Source organism: Labeo rohita, chromosome 2 (genome assembly GCF_022985175.1).
Source record: "Labeo rohita strain BAU-BD-2019 chromosome 2, IGBB_LRoh.1.0, whole genome shotgun sequence".
NCBI lineage: Eukaryota > Metazoa > Chordata > Actinopteri > Cypriniformes > Cyprinidae > Labeo > Labeo rohita.
In genome coordinates this window covers 28,362,428-28,384,872 of record NC_066870.1, presented here as the reverse complement: position 1 = coordinate 28,384,872, position 22,445 = coordinate 28,362,428, and the positions used below count along the sequence as shown (strand labels likewise).

Below are 22,445 nucleotides of genomic sequence, written 5' to 3'. Positions count from 1 at the left end.
TAGAGTATAAAAATCTTCTAAACTCATACAATAAGTTAACAAAATTTAGGTTGTTATTCACTGAAAATCCCCTGAAAAATTCCCCCAGTGAGTTGCGACCAGATTGTTCAGTCAGTAAGGATTCCATCAATCAATCATTAGAACTAATTATTCAAGCAATTCATTAAAAAAAGACCAGACTGAACAGAACAATTCTTTCACAGATCTAATAATGAACTCTCATGACTGTGCCAAGGAGAACTAGAGCAGCTGTTCAGAATATCAGTGAGTAACAACTTAACAAATATCAGGTCTGTTAATTACCAGTGCTATTTTATTCAGAAGATTTGTACTATAAATTTGTAAGATGTGAACTACTTTCAGGAGACATTTATGATGCTTTTGCTTTCTTTTTGAAGCTTGAGAATTCCAGCCCTCATTTATTGTAATTGTATGGAAAAGACCCGTACAACAAAATCAAAATATCTTCGTGTGTGTTCCACAGCAGAGAGAACGTCATACGGTTCTGGAATGACATGAGAATGAGTAAAAATTTTCATTTTTGGATGACCTAATCCTTTAAGGTGGTCTACCAAATTGACCAATGTCTAAGGTCTGACAGTCTAGATAATCAACCGTCTTTTCAATCTGGTTTTAACTTGATTATCCAGCTGGGAGTGAGTTAAGAAACAAGAGACCGAAAGTGTGAGCAAATGAATGACACTAGCCACAGAGGAAAGAGAGATGTTCCCGATGAATTAGAGAGAGAGGATGCAAAGATAAACAACAGATGGCGAATGTGTGTTCCTACTCACCAAAGCCACCGGTGGCTAGAGGTGTGCGTGTCCATCACGTCTCCGGGTGACCAGGGTAACGCAGACGAGGGGCCAGGCACCAGGCGCTCGCTTCATCACAGACCCCCCACCCTTCTGAAGGGAAACGCAACCCCCGTGTGCCACAGAGCGTGCGAGAAAGAGGCCCTGCTGAGGGCCTGACGGGTGCTGAAGCATAAACAAATTCGGATGAGGATGTACACAGTAATGGCCAGTAGACTAAACAGTGCGAACACAGAGATACACGTCACACAGGGTGGCTCCGCAGATTCAGAAGTGTAGTATTTAAACAGAGAGTTCTCTGAAAAATTAAAACTCTTTTATTTTTTACTCCCTGTCATGTCATTCCAAACCTATCTGACTTTGTTTTTTCTTTGGAGCACAAAAGAAGATACTTTAAAGAATGTTGGTGGCCAAACAGTTTTGAGTTCCATAGACTTCCATCTGTCATGGAATAAACTAAATAAAATGACCAAGTGTCCGTCCATTCATCCATCCACCCACGTTGTGATTTTTGTTGTTTCTGTCTGTCGAATGAGTATATTTACACTTGGTCATTTCATGTAGTGTTATTTCAACTGTAAATGTCCTCTAAAATGCAATGCATGCCTTTAGGCCAATCAGATTGCATGAATAGGCCTAACTGTTGTATAAAACAGCATTCAGGCCTTTTAAGCGGGCAGCCTGGGGTCTGCGATATTATCATTCCTCTAGTCATGCAGAACAGCTACAAGCTCTTGAGTCCTGGGGCGTTCGCCAAACACGCAACGCAGCGGCGGAAAATTCAATTACGTGGGCCTGAAAACAAAGAACGCTATCTTTATGATGGCACAAGCAAAACAAATAGAGCCTTGAGTTTGGAATGGCAAATTGAGGAAGATGTTTATTACCCAAAAATGTTGCAGATTAAAGACCATGTCAAAAAAGAAATCTGACAAAATGTGGCAGTTTAGTCTTCATCTACATTATTTCAATAACCCAAAACAGCTTCTAAGCACAGAAGAAAGACACATTTGGCTTGACTGAAGACATCATGCTGCAGAGGAGCCACAGGGCACAATTACACCAGGGTTGTTTTGACTTCTACTTTGCTTTTCTTTGACTTATAGCCATAGCAGCCCCATCCCAGCGACACGCTCACCAGCCAAGTGCTTTTGTTTTTCTAATAGATAAGTCAGCACAAATGGGCATTTTCCCATGCGGAGATGTACGGCCCTGGCAGACCGCTTTTATATGTAGTCTTGTCTCGCATGGCTAAGCAGATGGAGACAGCACATCAGCGGTCCATTAGAATGAGGTTGTTATAGTTACATTAGTCGTGTCTCATATGGTTCGGGATCATTACCCCTGAGGAGAGCGAGTGTAATTGATGTAGTGGACTCTTTTTTCACTTCTCAGCTTGACGTTGGCATTTTATATCAGCAGTGTAACGCCCAAAGGCATGGTACAGTCATGCCATGCGGTCATCGTCTTACAGCGTGATTCAGTCACTCTGCTGTCACACATTGAAACACACCAGCTGTCTGACTGTCGGTCTGTCTATCTATCTACAGTATCTGTTCTATAAGTCTATATGTAAATAAGCTTTCCATTAATGTGTGGTTCCGTTGATGTGAGGGCGCAAAAAAAATCTAAATATTGAGAAAATCGCCTTTAAAGTTGTCCAAGTGAAGTTCTTAGCAATGCATATTACTAATCAAAAATTAAGTTTTAATATATTTGCGGTAGGCAATTTACTAAATATCTTCATGGAACATGATCTTTGCTTAATATCCTAATGATTTTTGTCATAAAAGAAAAATCGATAATTTTAACCCATACAATGTATTGTTGGCTATTGCTACAAATATACCCATGCTCTTATGACTGGTTTTGTGGGCCAGAGTCACGTTGTTCTCAGTGGTGTGCGGTGGTGTTCTAAAATGAGGTGGCAAAGTCCTTTTTTAAAAAAAATCAAATTTAAATTCATGTCCCAGTCACATTTTCTTGATTATATAAACATTACTCACTAAAAAACTCCCACAAATCATGTTTTCAGGCCATTTGAAGTCTTATTTTTATGTGATTTGTATGTAACAGGGCTCTACAGTGTGACCATTTCAGTCACAACTAAGATGAATGATGGCTTTTAATGATTTTAAGGGATTTTGTAAATGAGATATTGATTTAGTGCAATTAAATAAACAAGAAGTTAATATTAAATGACTTAAATTGTCTGACTATAACACTTGCCTCAAATTTCATTTGATTGGTAACTTATTCCTGTTCTACTTATTCTTTTTCTGTTGTTGTTTTAATTTGACATTTTAAAAAGCTTTTGAAAATATATATATATAATTTTTGATCAGATTTTTGAATTATTGATTAGAAGGCTCTCCTAAAATTTTGACTGCACTTAGGAGCACAAGTGCTCATAACTAGAAAAGTAGGTGTAGAGCCCTGTGTAAGTGTGTGATTTGTTTATTCACTTTTTTAATTAGTCTCCCTATTAACGCCATTATATTGTTCATTTAGACTTATTCATGAATGTGGAACGCTGGTTTCACCAAGTCGTATTTTGTAATATTTGTGTTGTTTTATTTTTGTACTCCAAATCCTGTCTATGTGTCCGTCTTTCTATCTATCTACCTATCTATCTATGTATGTATCTATCTATCTAACCATCTGTTTATTCCTTCATTCATCTTTACTGTGAGCTGTCAACACAGTAGAAGTTAAAAGTCAAGCTATTTTGGTTGATAGTTGATACAGGAGGTATAATACTTTGTTTTATATAAACATACATAAAGAAGTATCTGATGATAGTTGGCACGAAGTGGACATTTTCGAATCGTCCTAATGCAGTTTCCATTTTATACATTTTCAGGCTCAATGCGGTGCTTAATGGAATGAATTGATCCAACAAAAAGCTTTTTGTCATCTCATCAGTGTATTTTGTTCTGTTCCTCAGACGTTTCTTTTTTCTCAGACCTTGTTTTACAAGCCTTCATGTAATTACCTAATGTGAGAATAGTGTTTAAAAGTCTGTCTACAACTCCCAGACTAACAGCGTAATTATGTTTGCGTCTGTGTTTATTACAGTTATTAGTGACTGCAGCGGTTTGAGTGAGGGAATGTTAGTTAAACTGACATGAGCGCTCTGAACCAAGCACAACCTGAATGAAACACATTACTGTGCTTCTGCACGGCAGCAAGACTGTGAAAGCCTTTGTGCCCTGCCGCGGGAGCCTCTCCAGCTCTGAAATACGATACGGAAAACCTAACACCTCGACTCCTAGCACACGTTATGATAGCTGTGAGTGGCATGTTAGGGCAGCAACCTCTCTCTCTTTCTCATTCATTCTCTCTCTCACACACACGCACACATTCACATTCTATCCTACTTCTTTCATGACCTCATTTATTTTTCCTTTAATATTGGTAACACTTACCCAGGATTCCGGGTTCTGACTGTCTGGCCGTCTGGCTACCCTCCTTCCTGCCGTCTGAATTCAGCTCTCTCTTTTCCTGTCTCTCTTTCTCTGTGACCTTAATGTGTTGAGACTGTCTGAGGTGTGCTTGTGTGCATGTACAGTATGTGTGACCTTTTTCCTGTGTGTTGGTGACCTACGTTCTCGTCTGACAGAGAGCGAATATGTTATCTGGCACTGCTGTGGTGAAACTACAAGAAGCGACACTTTAGTAGCTGTTTTTAAATTAACATAGCTTGTCCAATAATGAGCTGTACTCTGACAAGTAGTAGTCTAACATGACACAGCACTGTTTTGTGCCACATTGTATCATGCCTAACAAGCTACAGTAGTGAGCTAATAATCAAACCATGTGTTCTATCTCTTATTCAGTTTATTAAGTTAGTTTGTTTAAATGGTTCATATTAATAAACTGGATAAACTATTCACTGATTTATTTGAATTTCACTCATGGTGCCAAAGAAACAGTTTAATGCTTTGCAGTGTTCAGATACTTTAAAAATAGCACAGATGCAATGGACACAACAACACTGTTTATGAAAACATCCCCTTTTGTAGAGCTCCTTCGTGTGATGAGACTTTCTTATTCCAGGAAAAAACCATGCATCACTTACTGTAGCAGGAAGTTCCTGCTAGCGTTTCATACATCAGTATCGCATCTCCAGCACACTCTAAAATGGGCTTTTAATGTGGAGGTATTTTGTGACGTTGAGGCTGATGCGAACTGAATCTCTTGCCTTTGTTCTCTCCTTTTCCTTCTCTCACACTTTCTCACAGGAACCAAGAAAAAAAATAATGCTGGTTTTTGGCTTCCATTCTTTCTCATACTTGGGGTTTTTGAAGCAGTATTAAGCAACCTGGTCTTATTATGAAAACGTACCTCTGGGAACTTTTTCGCAAGACGTGAAATATGTACCGCCATGTATGTTTTGTGACATACTGTATTCAGTGTGAAATGTCCACTGGGTGGCGCTTAAAAAGTGTTGTTTTTTTTTCCCCGGAGCAGATGAACGTACACATGGTACGTTTTATGTGATGTTGGTTTTGTACGTGTCATCACAGTTTGGACTTAAGATGTCCATTGAGTGGTGCTATAACTCTAATTCTCTGTGACATTTTAAAATAACGTACCATCTACACCAGTGTTGCCAAGTCCATGGATTTCCTGTGGAATTGTGCTACTTTAACACTGTTGCCGTGGGTTGTTTTTGATGTCTGCGGGTTGAAGCGACCCCAATAATGTCATATTTGGCCTCTAAACTATGAATTTACCAGAGGAACCCTGAAAAAAAAACATGTATTTTATCCCCTTGAAAGTGATTTTTAATGGGTGACTCCCTCAAAATGCAATTGGGCTACTTTTGGGCTAGTTTTAAATAGCAGTTTGGTGGGTTATGTGGTAAAAACCTGGCAACCCTGGTCTGCACTACACCTAAACCCACCCGATAGTATGAACAAAATCGAATTTGACGTAAAAACACAATCATAAACATGCTGTTTTAGCTTGTTTTTTTTCAATATCTCATCTTTGAGCTCTTTCATTGTGAGTCGTTTTTAATGGGATTTGTACCCAAGGATTCCGCATCCTAAATCCAATTCCGTGCCGGTTGAGCTATCGAGTAAGCTTGTTATATTTGTAAACTGAAACATAAGAAGCTGTAATCTTAACTCTGTATGAAAACTATTACAAGTGCTTGCTGTTTTACCGCTTCTAGTGTTCATTTTGGTTGGAGACTGCAGTGATATGCACTTATTGGTACGTAATTTGTGTCTTGCGAAAAAGTTCCCACAGGTACTTAACTTATCTCGTACCATTTGTGTTACAAACACCATGCCTGAAAATGTGCATTTCAGTGAGCAGAGACTGATAATTACTTTTTAGGCAAGCAGACTAACGATTAAAATAATCTTACGTTGGTGGAGACATTAAACTCCCAAGCCATATTTAAAGATGAGAATATAATGAGGATTTTGGGTTCTTTTGACTTGAGCCTGTTTGCAATTACGCAGAACACCCTAGCAACCACCAAGGAACACCACCCAGAAGACCCTAGCAACTGCAAAATAATGCTGTAAAAATCACTCAAGATATCCTAACAATGCTGTGGTAGTCACCCACACCTTGTGGCAGCAAGTTTCGCATAAACAAGCACGGCTCCAATTTTCTTTGACTTTTTTTTTAGGTTTATTTTTTTACATTTATTTTATAAAGTACCTTATTAAAATGCATCTGCTAAGTGATTGAATCTCTAGAAATGTCAAAGTTTCAAACTGTTTGTTTGAAGTGGCTATAGCTGTTTTGAATGATACCATTTATAAGATTTTTTTAATGCAATATGTGTGGGTCTGTATTGTGCCTTGCTTATTTCTGTTCCCATTTTTATCCTTAACACCTTTGAGATTCACACTTAGTAGTTGCACTCATAAAACCAGCCTGTGGACTCTTTGATCTGTGTCAGTTGCTGTTTTAATGACGTTGTGTGTTGGTGTGTTTTCTCCTAGGGCTTCAGTAAGGCTGGCTCTTTCACCACTGCTGACGCGAGTTTGGGGGCCTCAGGCTGACGTCTTGGTGCTTTGATGAGGTAACGGCGGACCCCGGAAGCCCAGCCCCTGCATTGCACCACCCCTTCCCTCTCCCCTCCTCCCTACCCCTTTCCAACCAGCCAAGCCATGGGCCAGAAGATCTCGGGGAGCATCAAGTCCGTAGACGTGCGTGGGGAGCCGTCCTACAGGCCCCTGAGGAGGGAACTGAGAGGGCCGGATTTCTTCAAACCAGCCCGGCTGGATCTACTCCTGGACATGCCCCCCGCTCCATATGAGCAGCAGCTCAGACACGCCTGGAACCCGGACGACCGTTCGCTTAATATCTTCATCAAGGACGACGACAAACTCACCTTCCATCGGCACCCTGTTGCCCAGAGTACCGATGGCATTCGTGGACGGGTGGGATACACGCGAGGACTCCACGTTTGGAGGATCCATTGGCCTGCTAGGCAACGGGGCACACATGCGGTGGTGGGCGTGGCCACGGCAGATGCTCCGTTGCACTCGGTTGGTTACACTTCTTTAGTTGGTAGTGATGGTGAGTCCTGGGGCTGGGACCTGGGACGTAACAAGCTCTACCATAACAGTAAGAACCGGCCGGCCTCTTCTGCACCTACATACCCAAGCTTCCTGGAGCCAGAGGAGGCCTTTGTGCTGCCAGATGCCTTGATGGTGGTGCTGGACATGGATGAGGGCACGTTGAGCTTCATGGTGGATGGACAGTACCTCGGAGTGGCCTTCAGAGGCCTTAAGGGCAAAAAGCTGTACCCCATTGTCAGTGCGGTGTGGGGCCACTGTGAGATCACCATGCGCTACATCAATGGCCTAGATCGTAAGTACACTCGTATACTTACTCCAGAGTTACAATTGAATAAGTGTTTGGAACTTAAAGATCTTGCTTGAAATGGAGTTTTCAGCTTGGTAGTTTTGTAAACTCGCTTGAATTGGGTTGGTGTGGTGTAGTTGTTAAGGCTCAGAAACCTAATGATTGCTTATTCAGTTCCATCACCAGTTTATCCCAGAGCAAGACCCCTCTGGGGTCTGAGGGGGTTTTGGGGCCCTGGAGAAGTTTTGACATTCCCAGATTGCTTCAGGATATAAGCTCATGGTGTTGTTCAGCTTAAAATTTGCATTACATTTACCCTCCTGAAAACCAATCCTGGTTTCCAGCCTGGCCAAGCTGGTCCTCAACTGGTCTTCCAACTTGGTCAAGCTGATTTTGATTTCTAGTCTAGGTCAAGGGATGTCCAGTCCTCACCTTTCATCGGCACCCTGTTGCCCAGAGTACCGATGGCATTTGTGGATGGGAGGGATACACACAAGGACTCCACGTTTGGAGGATCCGTTAGCCTGCTAGGCAACGGGGCACACATGCGGTGGTGGGCGTAGCCACGGCAGATGCCCTGTTGCACTTGGTGGGCTAAACTTCTTTAGTTGGCAGTGATAGTGAGTCCTGGGCCTGAGACAGTAAGAACCGGCTGGTCTCTACAAGCTGATCTTCAACTGGTCTTCTAACTTGGTCAAGCTGATTTTGATTTCTAGTCTAGTCTAGGCCAAGGAATGTTCTGTCCTCACCTGGACGGGTGGATACATACAAGGATTTCACGTTTAGAGGATCCATTGGCCTGCTAGGCAACGGGGCACACATGCAGTGGTGGGCGTAGCTACAGCAGATGCCCCATTGCACTCGGTGGGCTACACTTCTTTAGTTAGCAGTGATAGTGAGTCCTGGGGGTTGGACCCGACGGAAGGTGAGGACTGGACATCCCTTGGCCTATACTAGTCCTGCTCTTGGAGCTCCAAACTGCCCAGCACATTTTCCTGAAAGTTTCTAGTAATCCTTAAGACCTTATTTAGCTGCTCCAGATGTGTTTAATCAGGATTGCAGCTACATTTTGCAGTACAGTGGCCCTCCAGAAGCAGGATTAAACACACCTGGTCTAGCCAGTCTCCCAGTCTGGCCAAGCTGGTGTTTAGCCGGGTGGACAGTTGATCTTTTAGCCTGACCAGCTGGAAAGTGGCCAAAGCCCTTTTTTTTTAAATCAGCCAACAGACCAGCTTAACCACGCTAGAAGACCAGCAAACAAGCTCAGGCTGGTTTAAGATGCTTTTATGGTTTTAGGAGAGTACTCATTTGGTTCTTCAAATCAATTGGGTCTATTCAAGCTATGTATTTTATTACTATAGTTGTGTTCCCTGCCAATCAAAACCTTGACCTTGTTAGTGTCATGCTTTACTATTTCATCTACAACAACACTGTGTTCTGTGTAAACATTGCATAATATGTAGCTATGAATTGTTGGTATTTCAACATACAGGTGTAGTTAGCCAATAAGGGAACCTGAGTACTGCATCTTGACTTCTGTCCTGTTGGTTCAAGACCACAATGTAAAGAGCTGGAGTCTTGTTCTTCACTCACGTTGTCCCTCAGGGTGCTTGGGCATTGCTGCAGGCATGAATTCATTATTAACGTGAGGAACAATGAAACACGCAATGGCAGTAGAGGCAGGAAGGCTCAAAACATTGCTGGTTAGCTTAGCAGTTTTCTAAAACTGGCATAGCATTAAAAGAGGCTCTCGTTTTGATATTCACAATAAATACCTTTGTGAGTTTGGTGCATGTATGGTTGCATATTGTGTGTCATGCAAGTGATTATGTATTAGTTTCAAGCACTCAGAGCTATCATACCATTCACAAGGCTAAACACTGAGCCTCTGTGTTTGTAAAGGCTTGAATCTGTCCTTCACCCATCATCAGCATGTGTTTTGGAAACACTTTTTTTCTAATCCGCTCCTGCCAGGCAGACGCTGTGTGTGTATAAGCCAGAGAGTTTGTGTGGAACAGCATTTTAAAGCCAGAGGCATGTTTTTGTAACCCTCTGAGCTTTATTTGATAGCACAACCTCAAGGTGTTTTTTTTTCTCCTCACATCTTACAGAAAAGAGATTCAGAGTCATCTGGTAGATTTAGCTCTGTTTCTTCTTGAAAGTCACTTCATGTTCAAACATCCATACCTGTAGATGATTTTATTCTTAGCCTCCTCTGCTTCATGTCATTCCAGAGCTGTATGACTTCATTTTTTCCACACAAAAAAAAAAAAAAAAAAAAAAAAAAAAAGATATTTTGAAGAACGTTCTGGTCCAAGTGAAAATGGACCCTATTGACCTACAGTACATTGTATGTACTGAAACACTGAGGTATTTTTAAAAAGAGGGTCCTTTGGGTTTCTCAGAAATAAATGATGATAAAATATTGAATGTTCAATAAACTGTCTCTTTATTAAAGGAAAAGCATTAAACCACATCAAAAGGCTTTGCATTACCATGGTAAGAACACATTAATACACAGCATTGAATAGCTTGCTTTTATAAAAAGCAGCAACAGCTCAATGATAAAAAGCGCCAATGCTTAATAAATAATTAAAATGAATAATGATAATGATCACAATATTCCCAAGTATTCATTTTTTAATCACTTTCACTTTCAAAACAAATGAAACCCCTCATTCCCTCTAGACATTTCACTCCCAGGACTGAATTGTCAGTGTGGAAGGAATAAAAGCATGATATCCCTTTATAAAACTTGTCATTGTACATGACTTCAAAGTATTAATTTAATAAGCAATGCAGTAAGCTCATAAGCAGAATCCTATCAGTGTCATTTCAACCCTGTTTATATGGATTAGGTTGCTTTGGACTCGGTGTCTCTCTACAGAGTTTTCTCCTCCCTGGTGTGTTTCCGTATCAGGGGACAGAGAGTAGAGTGGGACACTCTCAAAGCCCCCTCGTCTGAAGTTGAAAGAGCCCTCTTTCTCCCTTTCAGATAGAAAGAGCAACTCAGTAAGTGGTCCTAAGACCGTTTGAAATCTTTTCAAAGCTTCTAGTAAGCATGTCTTTATTTGCTGGAAAATTGTATGAAATGAGCAAAGCTATGTGTAATGCTTAAAAGACAGAGAGAGAGAGAGAATTCTGTGAATCTCAAGAGGTGTTTGGCAAAGCCATCTTTGGACCGGATCGCTGAGCTGCACTTGGAAGCACACGGCTTCCAAAGTAGTGGTAAGATTTGCTCTGAGGATTGTGGGTTTATATACACGTTTTAGGTGTTTTGCACGTTTTAAGTCACGTGCGGGAGGCTGTTAAGCACCTTTCCTCGTGGAATGCAAGAGACTGCGATAGTGAGAGAGTGCGAAACATGGGTAATGAATGCAGTAAGAAAGATGAGGTCGGGAAAAATGTAAGCCGTGACATTTTTAGATATGTGCAGCACAGTCTAAACCCCAGGCCTAATTTTAATATATATGCAAGCATGCTTCCAACACTGACTTATTACACATCTCAGCGGACAATAGAAAACTAGTTTCATTACACACGCCCAGAGCTGTCTGACTGAATCAGAATCCTCTTTGGTGAGTAGGTCTTGGAATAGATACTTATGAGTTTAAGGTGTCCAGGGTAAGAGATTGTGAGAGATAATGTAAACACAAGAGAAAGAAAGAGACTCCAATGAGCTGTCTCTTTAGATATCATTTTTGAACATAAAAAACAGTTTCAAAATATTTTAAGCTGCCTACTTGGACAGCATGTTTGAGGTTAACATTTATGCGTTTAGCATAAGACCTTTTAGTCTACATCCTTTTTCACAGCATTTTGGGGATTCACAGACATGGTTTCTCAACGAAAACAGTAAAATGCCTACCAAGCAGTTTCCGGGCAGACTAAGTACAGTGTCTCATGACCTAGTGAGCTGCCTGCTGTATTTTCTGGAAAATAAGTCGCACTGGGTCAAAACTGCACTGTTGAGGAAAAAACAAAACACAGCTACATTTTGGGATCAGTAAGATTTTTAATGTTTTTTAAAAACGTTTTTTTATGCTGATCAAGGCTGCATTTATTTGATCTAAAAATATTGTAATATATTACTGCACTTTGAAGTAACGGTTTCAGTTTTAATTTACTTTAAAATGTGATTTTTATGCTTTGATTGAATGCTGAATTTTCAGCATGAATTTTCTGCCTTGTTACTCCAGTCTTCTGTGTCTCATAATCCTTCAGAAATCATACTAATATGCTGATTTATTATCAATGTTGGAAACAGTTGTGCTGCCAAATATTTATTTATAACCTGTAATAGTTTTTTCAGAATACTGAATAAAAACTTAAAATAGAAAAGTTTTGTGAAATACACTACTATACAACATTTATGTATTTGTTTATTTATTTGAAAGAAATGAATACCCAGTAATATATTCAGGAAGAATGTGTTAAACTGCTAAAAAGTAATAGTAAAGATTTATATTCTCAGAAAATATTTTTATTTTGAATAAATGCTGTTCTTTTTAACTTTTTATTCATCAGTGAATCCTGAAAAACTGTATCACAGGTTCCAAAACACTATTAAGCAGCACAACCGTTTCCAACATTGATAATAATTCAGCATATTAAAATGATTTCTAAAGGATCATGTGACCTTGAAGACTGGAATAATGATTCCGAAAATTCACCTTTGTTTACAGGAATAAATTATATTTCAAGGCATATTGAAATAGAAGACCATAATTTTAAATTGTAATAATGTGTCACACTATTACACTTTTTGCTTGTTTGTTAATGGAGCCTTGATGAGCGTAAGAGACGTCTTTAAGAAACATTAAGAAATTGTACTGATCCCAAACTTTTGAACGGCAATGTAAGTTGCATCAGTGTATAAATCACATTTTGTTATTACTTTCAGAAATAATGTAAAATACTAGTAAATGAAAGAAACATTAACAAACATGATAAACACTTTAAGCATATATTTTATTTCCCCTCACTTTATAGCAAATCATTTCTAAAGACCAAAACACTGTGATTCGGCACAAATCAAAATATTTGTGCTTGACGTTAACTGCGTTATACTAGTATCTTGGGAATATAAGTTGCACATTTCAGATAATAAAAAATGTAATTAATATTCCAGAAAAAAACAGTACTTGGACCCCATTCCTCGACGCAGGTACTGTCACAAATCCTGCTAAACTGCCTACTTAAAATGCATTATTTTAAAATGCGTCATAGTGTCCCAAATCAAAGGCAGGCTAAAAAGCTTCCTAATTGTACTGAAGATTGGTGTTTTACAGGCTTGTTTCATAATGTTTCATAAATTAGTGTGACAGCATTTTTGGCCATTACATAGTGTTTGTAAACCTAGTGAGCTGCTTAATCAAACAGCACTTTTGGGCATCGTAGACTGGTATCTAGACTTGTGTCTAGACTTGTGTCTAGAAATGGTTTCTAGGTAGACAGCTCTCTAGGATATGAAATGACATGCCTGTCATGGTCAAAAAATAGTTACACCAATATGAGTGAAAATAGCCTATATGTGAGTGAGAGAAACTCTTTGAGAATGCTTGAGTATCTGTGAGGGAAGCCTGAAAACACTGATTGTGTGAGAACAGGAACTTTGACGAGTGTGAGTGTGGGAAAGAGATGTTATTTGTGTCTGATTATAGGTGTGTGCGTGCAAATTGTAAGCAGGCGAGTGCAGATTTTGTGTGTGTGTGTGAGACAGAGAGAGAGAGCGAGGAGACTGTGAGAAGTACGACGCGTCTCTGCCTCGGTGGAGCCCACGTCTGTCTGTTCTGCTGCGTACTGCGTGTGTGAGTGACAGCACCCTGAGAAGTTATCTGCACGGCAGTGGAATAGTGTTTATCACCACTGCTATGATTCATCGCACTGCAAATGAAAAGCAGCAGGCAGGACCTGAACAAGCCTCACCACTGTGTAGACTGGGTACACATGCTTTGGCTCGGTCAGGATGGGTGTCTAGTTTACCTGTGTGACTGGATGATTAGTTCATGTAGTTTTTTCCTAAATTTATGCTTTAGGATTTTTTAGTGGTGGCGGTTAACTGTAAGAAACGTGTTTCTATTATTAAGATCTCCACTGTTGTGACTGAACATTGTTGCACTATATTTTGTTGATTTATACATGTGGATTGACTTCACTGACAGCTGTGACATGTCTTCTTGTTTTTGACTGACTGTTTTGGAAATTCTAGTTCTGTTGGAATTAGAATCTTCTCTCTCACTTCGCTTTCTGTCAAGACTTACTGTCCTATAAAAATAAAGCCAAAAATAAAATCTTTTTGCGCATCGTCAAAAGACACATCTCAGCACTCCCACCACAGTGACGTGTGGATGCCTAGTATTGTGATCCGACAGTGATGCTATTCACCGTATTACATGCAGTGCTATATCTGCGACCCATAAATCTTTGTGATTATAAGGTCAGCCAGCCGGTCTGTCCTCATCCAGTGCAATCAGTAATGAGGAATCTGAACAGAGAACTAATTGACTGTATATAGTCTTGCACTAACTGCCAACGTCCAAGCAAGAAATGAGCGGGAAATTGACATGCGCCGCCCTGTTGTGAATGTGTAACGCAGAGTAGATATAATTGAGAGATGGCGGAGAGCTTCTATCTGTCTGTGCTTTCTCTCTCTCTCGTTTGCTCTCTGACTGGCAGAAGGCTGCTGTCACTGTGCCCTGTATTGTCAGGGATTAAAACACCAATTAGCTCTAGCTATGATTCATCACACAATAGTGTCTGATCCACATTCCCACTCCAATAGTATGCTCTCTCAGTCTCAGCATCAGAGAGAGTGGGAGACGGAGAGGACGAGACGAGGGCAGGTACACAGAGAATGTAGAACGAGCGCTACATAGATAATTACCATCAGTCTGAGATCGAAAAGAACAAGGAAAGGCAGGCTGTGGTGTAAACACAATGCCTGAGATGTACGCAGTGTTCCAGTGTCCCATTGAATCTGCTTGCCCATGTACAGTCGAGGTCAAAAGTTTACATACACCTTGCAGAATCTGCAAAATGTTTATTATTTTACCAGAATAAGAGGGATCATACAAAATGCATGTTATTTTTATATTTGTTATATGTTATATTTAATACTGAACTTAACAAGATATTTCACATAAGACATTTACATAACGCAATTGTAATATAAACAGCGTTATGGACAGTGATCAGATATTTCTGTTTTTGGGACTACTTTGTTAAATAACAAAAAAAAAGGACACAACTCTTGGCGCAAAAATAAAATAAACAGAAGGCGACGACAGGTATAACGTTACCAACAAATGCTGAGGGGATATGCATGCCAACGGAGACGGACACAGAAGGTAAAACCTTTCTAAAAAATACCACATTTATTGACAGTATTAATGCATGAGCTATGAACACAGCGTAACAGCTGTTTACTTGGCTGTTTGATCAAATAGCGCGCTTTCGCTTAGCACACACATTCTATCAGCACGGTTTGGCACGGTTGTCTAACCATGCTGAGAATTCCGGGCCGAGAACGGTTTGTAATTGTGCCGTGCCATACCAGGCTCAGGTGGAAACACAACCCGTACCTGACCGTTCTAAGAGCCGTTCGACCCGATAGTGGAAAAGCGGCTATACAGTCATTGCTGCAAAGGGTTAAAATACATGAATATGCTGAAAAAAAAACCTAAGAATTTGTGGGACCTGTAGGATTTTTCTGAAGAACAGCAGGCAGTTTAACTGTTCAGGACTAGCAAGGGACTCTATCACTAAACAAAAAAATAACACAGCTGTGGATCATTACTGTAACAACACAGTATTAAGAATAAAGAGTATGTAAACTTTTGAACGGGGTCATTGAATTCAACTATTATATTCTCTTGTGGACTACATGTAAACATCTTTTATGTGAAATTCAGGTCAGTACTAAAAAAATAACATGCATGCATGTATAATCCCTCTTATTTTGGTAAAATAATTACCATTCTGCAGAGTCTGCAGGGTGTATGTAAACTTTTGACCTCAACTGTAGTAACACGCAGTGATGACTGACACGAAAGAGAAGAAATTGTTGAATAAAGTTTTTGTTTTCTTTGCGCACAGAAAGTATTCTTGTAGCTTCATAAAATTACGGTTGAACCACTGATGTCACATGGACTATTTTAACGATGTCCTTGCTACTTTTCTGGGCCTTTAACGTGACAGTTGTGTTGCTGTCTATGCAGGGTCAGTAAGCTTTTGAATTTTATCAAAAATATCTTAATTTGTTTTCCAAAGATGAACAACATTCTTACGGGTTTGAAACGACATGAGGGTGAGTAACCAAAGACAGAATTTTCATTTTGGAGTGAACTATCCCCTTAATGCATCTGTATGACACAGTGATGTCTCTCTGTCTGTTTAAGATGTGTTAGCTAAGTGGAGAGTGCTGCTATATGGGTCAGTAGGTTAGCGCAGCATGGCACTTGCCTAATAAGTTGGCAGGGTCGTCTGCATCTTATCTGAGAGATTACCGTTCTCTCAGGCTCTCTTGGGAGTGTGTGTGTGGGGGGAGTGTGTGACTCAGTAGTGCTGTTTGGGCCACATCTGTTCCTTAAGACCTAAGCTATGTTTGCTAAGCTGTATTATATTCTTCCCTTTGATGTCTGAGTCTCTTAAAACACCTACACTAAACGCTTCTAGAGAAGATGGCTGTCAAACCCTGCTAAAAACAGCAAACCAGAATTTCCATGCTGGTACAGATGAGTTTAGTGGTGGTCTAGTATTGACCAGCATAGTCAAGATAAAATAATGGATTGTGATAGATATTTGTCCAGAAATTCGTCAAACATTTGGATTCAGTATACTATGACTCAGGACACATTAAGTCTAATCTTGCATATTGTAAAATGGATAGGTTGAACGCAGCCCAGAAATACACAAGTGTGTTTGAATGTGTGTTTATTCTCCTCTTCTGTCTCTAATCAGCAGATGACAGCAGCTGGCTCAGATTTTGTGTGTTAATCCAGAGGCTTGTGGGAAATTAGCATTTGGATAAGGGAGTCAGAGCAATGCTGTCATGCCTTTTAATTGGCCCATCAGCATCTGTCAGTCAGCAGCGGGATGGGGACACCTGCTGTGTCACACATGAACTGAGCTTACGGATGCACAGTGAATCTGACATTATAAACAACTGTAAAGTAGGCAATAAATAAATAAAAGACTCTGAAAGTGCCAAAAATGCCCAAGATGTTTCTGATGTGTGGGCATTCTGTCATAAATGTAACTTTTTTATTTGTTATCTAGTATTTCATAATAGGTTCAGTGTCTCTGTAGACATAGTATAGTGACATCAGATAAGCTATCTATTCCGCTAAAAGAATATGTTGCCATAGTATTGCTATGATAGCAGATGATAGTGCCAATGTACTTTGATATACACCCTGGCACTGAATGGTTATTATGTTCATTGTTTTCTCATTCCATACGTGGAGATTACATGGTACTCCAGTGTACTTCAAGGAATACCGTCACGCCTAGTACAGCTTGTTTAATGTTTAAACAAAAACTTTAGTTTGCCTTGAAACTGTTGTGATGATTTAATATGGCAAATGTTGATATGGAAAATTCATTACGATTGACTGATTAAGTATTTTACATAAATGGACGACACGCTGTGTTTGTACATGATAAAGATAAAAGGAAAAACAAAAGGTAGTATGTTGTTATGCCAAGTGTCGTAGAACGTGAATAGGTAAATGAATGTCAGTATCTCTTACTTCATTAATTATTTGGTTCGTTTGTTAGTTCCAAGGCTCTTAGAATGTAAATGACTGTCAGTGTTAGTGTCAAGTTTTTAGAATGTAAATGTATTTATCAGTGTATGTTTGTTAGTTAATTATTAAGTGACAAGTGTATCAGAATGTAAATGACTGTCAGTATCTGTTAGTTTAGTTGATTAATATGTCAGTGCAGTGTCTGTGTTTGTTAGTTTAGATTGTAAATGAATGTCATTATATGTTATTTAGTTAGTAGTTAGCGTGTTAGTGCTAGTTTATTAGTCAAGTGTCTTAGAACGTAAATGACTCAGTACCTGATAGTTTTAGTTAATTACAGGACTCTTGGAATGTAAATTAATGTTAGTATGTTGTAGTTGTCAGTGCAGTGTCTAAGAATGTAAATTACTGTCAGTATCAGTTAGTTTAGATTGTAAATGAATGTCAATATGTTAGTTAGCTAGTTTATTAGTGCCAAGTGTTGTAGAATGTAAATGACTCAGTATCTGTTAGTTTTAGTTAATTACAGGACTTTTGGTATGTAAATTAGTGTTAGTATGTTGTTAGTTTTAGTTAGTTAATGCAGAGTGTCTAAGAATGTAAATTACTATCAGTATCAGTTAGTTTAGGTTGTAAATGAATGTCAGTATATGTTAGTTAGTTAGTATGTTTGTTTGTTAGTTAGCTAGTCTATTAGTGCCAGTTGTCATAGAATGTAAATGACTCAGTATCTCTTAGGTTTAGTTAATTACAGGACTTTTAGTATGTAAACTGATGTTAGTATGTTGTTAGTTTTTAGTTAATGCAGAGTGTCTAAGAATGCAAATTACTGGCAGTATCAGTTTAGTTTGTAAATAAATGTCAGTATAATGTTAGTTAGTTAGTAAGTATGTTTGTTTGTTAGTTAGCTAGTTTATTAGTGCCAGTTGTCAGAATGTAAATGACACAGTATCTCTTAGTTTTAGTTAATTATAGGACTTTTAGTATGTAAATTGATGCTAGTTTGTTGTTAGTTAGTTTTTAGTTTTAGTTAATGCAGTGTCTAAGAATGCAAATTACTGTCAGTTTCAGTTAAAGTTGTAAATCAACGTCAGTATATGTTAGTTATGTTTGTTAACTAGTTTATTAGTGCCAATTGTCGTAGAATGTAAATGACTCAGTATCTGTTAGTTTTAGTATATTACAGGACATTTGGTATGTAAATTAATGTTAGTATGTTGTTAGTTTTAGTTAGTTAATGCAGTGTCTAAGAATGTAAATCACTGTCAGTGTCAGTTAGTTTAGGTTGTAAATGAATGTCAGTATATGTTAGTTAGTTAATTATTTTTTTTTTAAAAATTAAGTAATTTAGTGCCAAGTGACTGTCAGTGTCTGTTAGTTATTTCCAAAAGAAAATATGATGTCCTTTTAAGACAGTCCTGCAATCATCTATCCACAATTCCATCTGGTACTGGGTGTGAATGGAGAGCACCTGGCATAAGTAGGGAGGGAACAAACAGATGGATAAATAGGTAAAGAGAGGACAGAGAAGTGGTCTTTACTCTTTTCAGGACAAACAGCTTGGCTCCGTGTTAATTGAGAGCCAGTCATTAGAGGATTAGTTTGCTGGATCAAGTTTCAGCTAACGCCATAAGGCCGCAGCCTCACCCACAGCTGTTACATTCATCCTTACAGTACAACAATCACACACACACACGCACACATGGTGAAGTCAAGGGGAGGTTAAGCACATGCACAGAATGCCTCTGTAATGCAATGAGAAAAGCACAGGAGATGTTAGGAAACTGTTGAGTGCTTTTTTCACAGACCAAGCTGGCAAGCTGCCTGTCATGGTGACTTGATGTCTTTTTTTTCCTCTGCCCTGGAAATGTGACAGATATGAAAGTGTGTTATTAAAGTATCATTACTGAATGATAGAGCACCTAAGGTTGGCTCAATACTTCAGGCTCATAATATGTCGAAATGAGACTTACCTTCACGATTGCTGACCGTGCAGTTTGTGTGACTTATCCGTTTGTGCGCATGCACAAAAACGTTGGCTTACTAAGCATCTTGGGTAATCTCCTTGAAGGCTTATTTTGTGAAAAACACAAATGATAGACAGAAGCTGTTTGTTTAGTATATAGTTACCATACGCGGCTGCACTGTTGCAACACATCAAGTGTTATTTCTGGATCAAACCCAACAAGTGACAGCCTATTATTTATTATACCACCAAACGCTAACAATAACTTAATCAATCACATGCTGTTGTTAATATGGCTAGTGACCGCTAACCTCCATTGTAACCATACAACACAGAAACCAGCGCTACCCGCTAATGGAGCGGATCCACGTTTGCGTCTTTGATTCTTGCTTTGTTCCTTCCCCACCCCATTTTTCAGCACGTTCTGTCCTTTCTGCACCGCTCTGCGATATTTGCACACCTAATTGCCTGAAGGAGTTTCCGTGGAAACAGACATCATTCAGTCACTGACAGAGACAAAGGCAGAGCAGAAAGTGAGGGAAGACAAAGTAAAGAGAGACAGTGTGTTCAGTGATTGAGCTGTGGAGGCAGTGGGCTCTGTTAATAAGCCCGCCTGCTGCTTCCTGACTGACTCCAGCTCATCAAATCTGGCTGTTTCTCATCCTTACACTTATCCAACAGTAAGCCTGACCACACAAATGAGAGAATGGGGTGACCGCAGACATGTAGACGTTTGGATTATATTAAGCGTTGTTATCCACAGAGCCTTAAATACAGGCCTTGACTTCCATTGTGCTTACTGTGTGTCTCCTTTTATGTGTGTGGCAGTCTTTAAGAATCAAAGAAGAAGAAATCTTACTTTGGACATTATGTAGTGGTTTACTTGATGAGCTGTTGATCTTTCCATGGTGAAAGTGCTATTGATGTATTTGGATGAGTTTAAAAGCAGAAAATATGCTGAAAAAATAGCTTTGAAAAGAATGCCAATCCATATGAGCTGATTGGCTCCAGTAGCACTGCACAATTTGACATGTTTATTGACAAAGTAGATGTGTTCAGTCATTAGCATGGCACAAATCCTTATGCTCACAGTCTTCAGTGGCTGTTTTCTATTCTGTGGCTGTTTTGGATGCAGACTCTAGTCAAAGACTGAAGAAGCTCAAGGTGACCTGGCTGGCAACATGTTGCATGGATAAAACATATAGATGAGTCGATGCAGTTCAGCTCTGCTTTTGTTACTTTCTTGCATCTTCCTCATAAACTGACAAACTGTGCAAGTTTAAACACCGATTGAAATTAAAAATTGGATTTACATGGCTTTTAAACATGAAAATGAAAATTCTGTCTTTAATTACTCACCCTCATGTTGTTTCAAACCCGTGAGAACTTCATTCATCTTCAGAACACAAATTAAGATATTTTTTATTAAATCCAAGAGCTTTCTGACCCTGCATAGACAGCAACGCAACTGACACATTCGAGGCCCAGAAAGGTAGTAAGGACATCATTAAAATAGACCGTGTAACATCAGTGCTTTAATGTTATGAAGCTACAAGAATACTTTTTGTGTGCAAAGAAACAAAAAGTGACATCTTAATTCAAAAATGTATTCTCTTCAATGCCAGTGTCCGTCACACGTTCCACCAATGAACCAAAAAGATTGATGACTCGCCCTCAGTGGTACATGCAAATAATGAATACATTTTTATTTTGCATAATAAAAAATTCCATATATTATCTTTAAATCAGACAAAGTCTGGTTTTATTCCACCAGGTTTTAACATTGTGTGTCCATATTTCTTTCTCACTGCTTTTCTTTTTGCTCTCTGATCTATCGATTCTCTCTCTGCCTCCTCACATCCTTTGTGCTATATGATCTAAAATCTATGGGAATTTCTTTGTACAACCATTACCCGTTCCTTCAATCCTTTTTGTACATCATGTACGCATTCTGTTTGCTTTGCATAGGTACAAGCTATAGTAACAACAATTTATCTGCATTGTCAAGCGCACAGAAGCTCATATAATCATCCCAAAACTGAACCTGTTGATTAGCTGGACCACAGCGTGAGAAAAGCTGCCAACTGGAAAGTGCTCTTGAGCGGAGCTGGTGCCGTAGTGGGGTATGGCAAAGGTTCAAATGCTGAGAGAGAGGGCTTTTTGTAATGATGGCTTCATTATCTTCCTTCACCTACCTATGCAGTGTCATCATTTACCTCAGCTCTCAGTCAAGTTTGACTATACCATGCTGAAGAAAGGCCAGCTTAAGCTGGTTTGTTAGTTACAGCTGGCATCCCACCCTGGCCAGACTGGGCTTTTGACTGGATTTAGAGGGGTTTAAAGAGACAAGCTAGAAAAACTTCAGACCAGCTTGGTTGTCTTAAGATTAAGCTAAGACTGATTTAAAAGAGAAGTTTACTTCTAGATTAAAAATATCCTGATAGTTTACTCACCCCCTTGTCATCCAAGATGTTAATGTCTGTCTTTCTTCAGTCGCAAAGAAATTAAGGTTTTTGAGGAAAACATTCCAGGATTGTTCTCTGTATAGTGGACTTCAATGGTGGCCAACAGTTTGAAGGACATTAAAAAGTATAGCAGTTGTATTATTTTTATGAAAATAACATCGTTACGCTAGATAAGACCGCATTTGGGATCTTTTGAAGCCTCATTTAAACTGCATTTTGGAAGTTCAAACTCGGAGCACCATATCAGCCTATTATATGAAGAAAAATGCTGAAATGTTTTCCTCAAAAAACATAATTTCTTTACGACTGAAGAAAGAAAGACATGAACATCTTGGATGACAGTGGGGTGAGTACTTCATCTGTGAATCTTTGTTTTGGAAGTGGACTTCTCCTTTAAGCCTTACTGACCCTTAAACTTTAAATGGTAGTGTTTTTACCTTTAAGCCAACATAAATATACTAGCTTAATAAAAAAGCGTTTTATATTTTGTGTGTGGTTTAGGAATAGGGTTAGGGGATAGCAAATAACATTAGCTTTCAAAACGGATTGGAATAGATTCAATGGAAAGTCCTCATGATAGAGAAGTGCTTGTGCATGTGTGTGAGAGTGAGCC

The 22,445-nt window shown here is 39.2% G+C and overlaps 1 protein-coding gene across 4 annotated transcripts in view; it reads left to right on the top strand.

Moving 5' to 3' along the window:
• Positions 1-22,445, top strand: part of spsb4a (splA/ryanodine receptor domain and SOCS box containing 4a) — an 81,251-nt gene that overhangs the window by 33,408 nt on the left and 25,398 nt on the right. For all 4 annotated transcript variants that reach the window (XM_051131844.1, XM_051131818.1, XM_051131834.1 and 1 more), the window contains exon 2: positions 6,785-7,658. In XM_051131844.1, coding sequence (XP_050987801.1) covers positions 6,953-7,658 — 706 coding nt within the window. In that variant the 5' untranslated portion in view covers positions 6,785-6,952. The remainder of the gene's footprint in view (positions 1-6,784; positions 7,659-22,445) is intronic.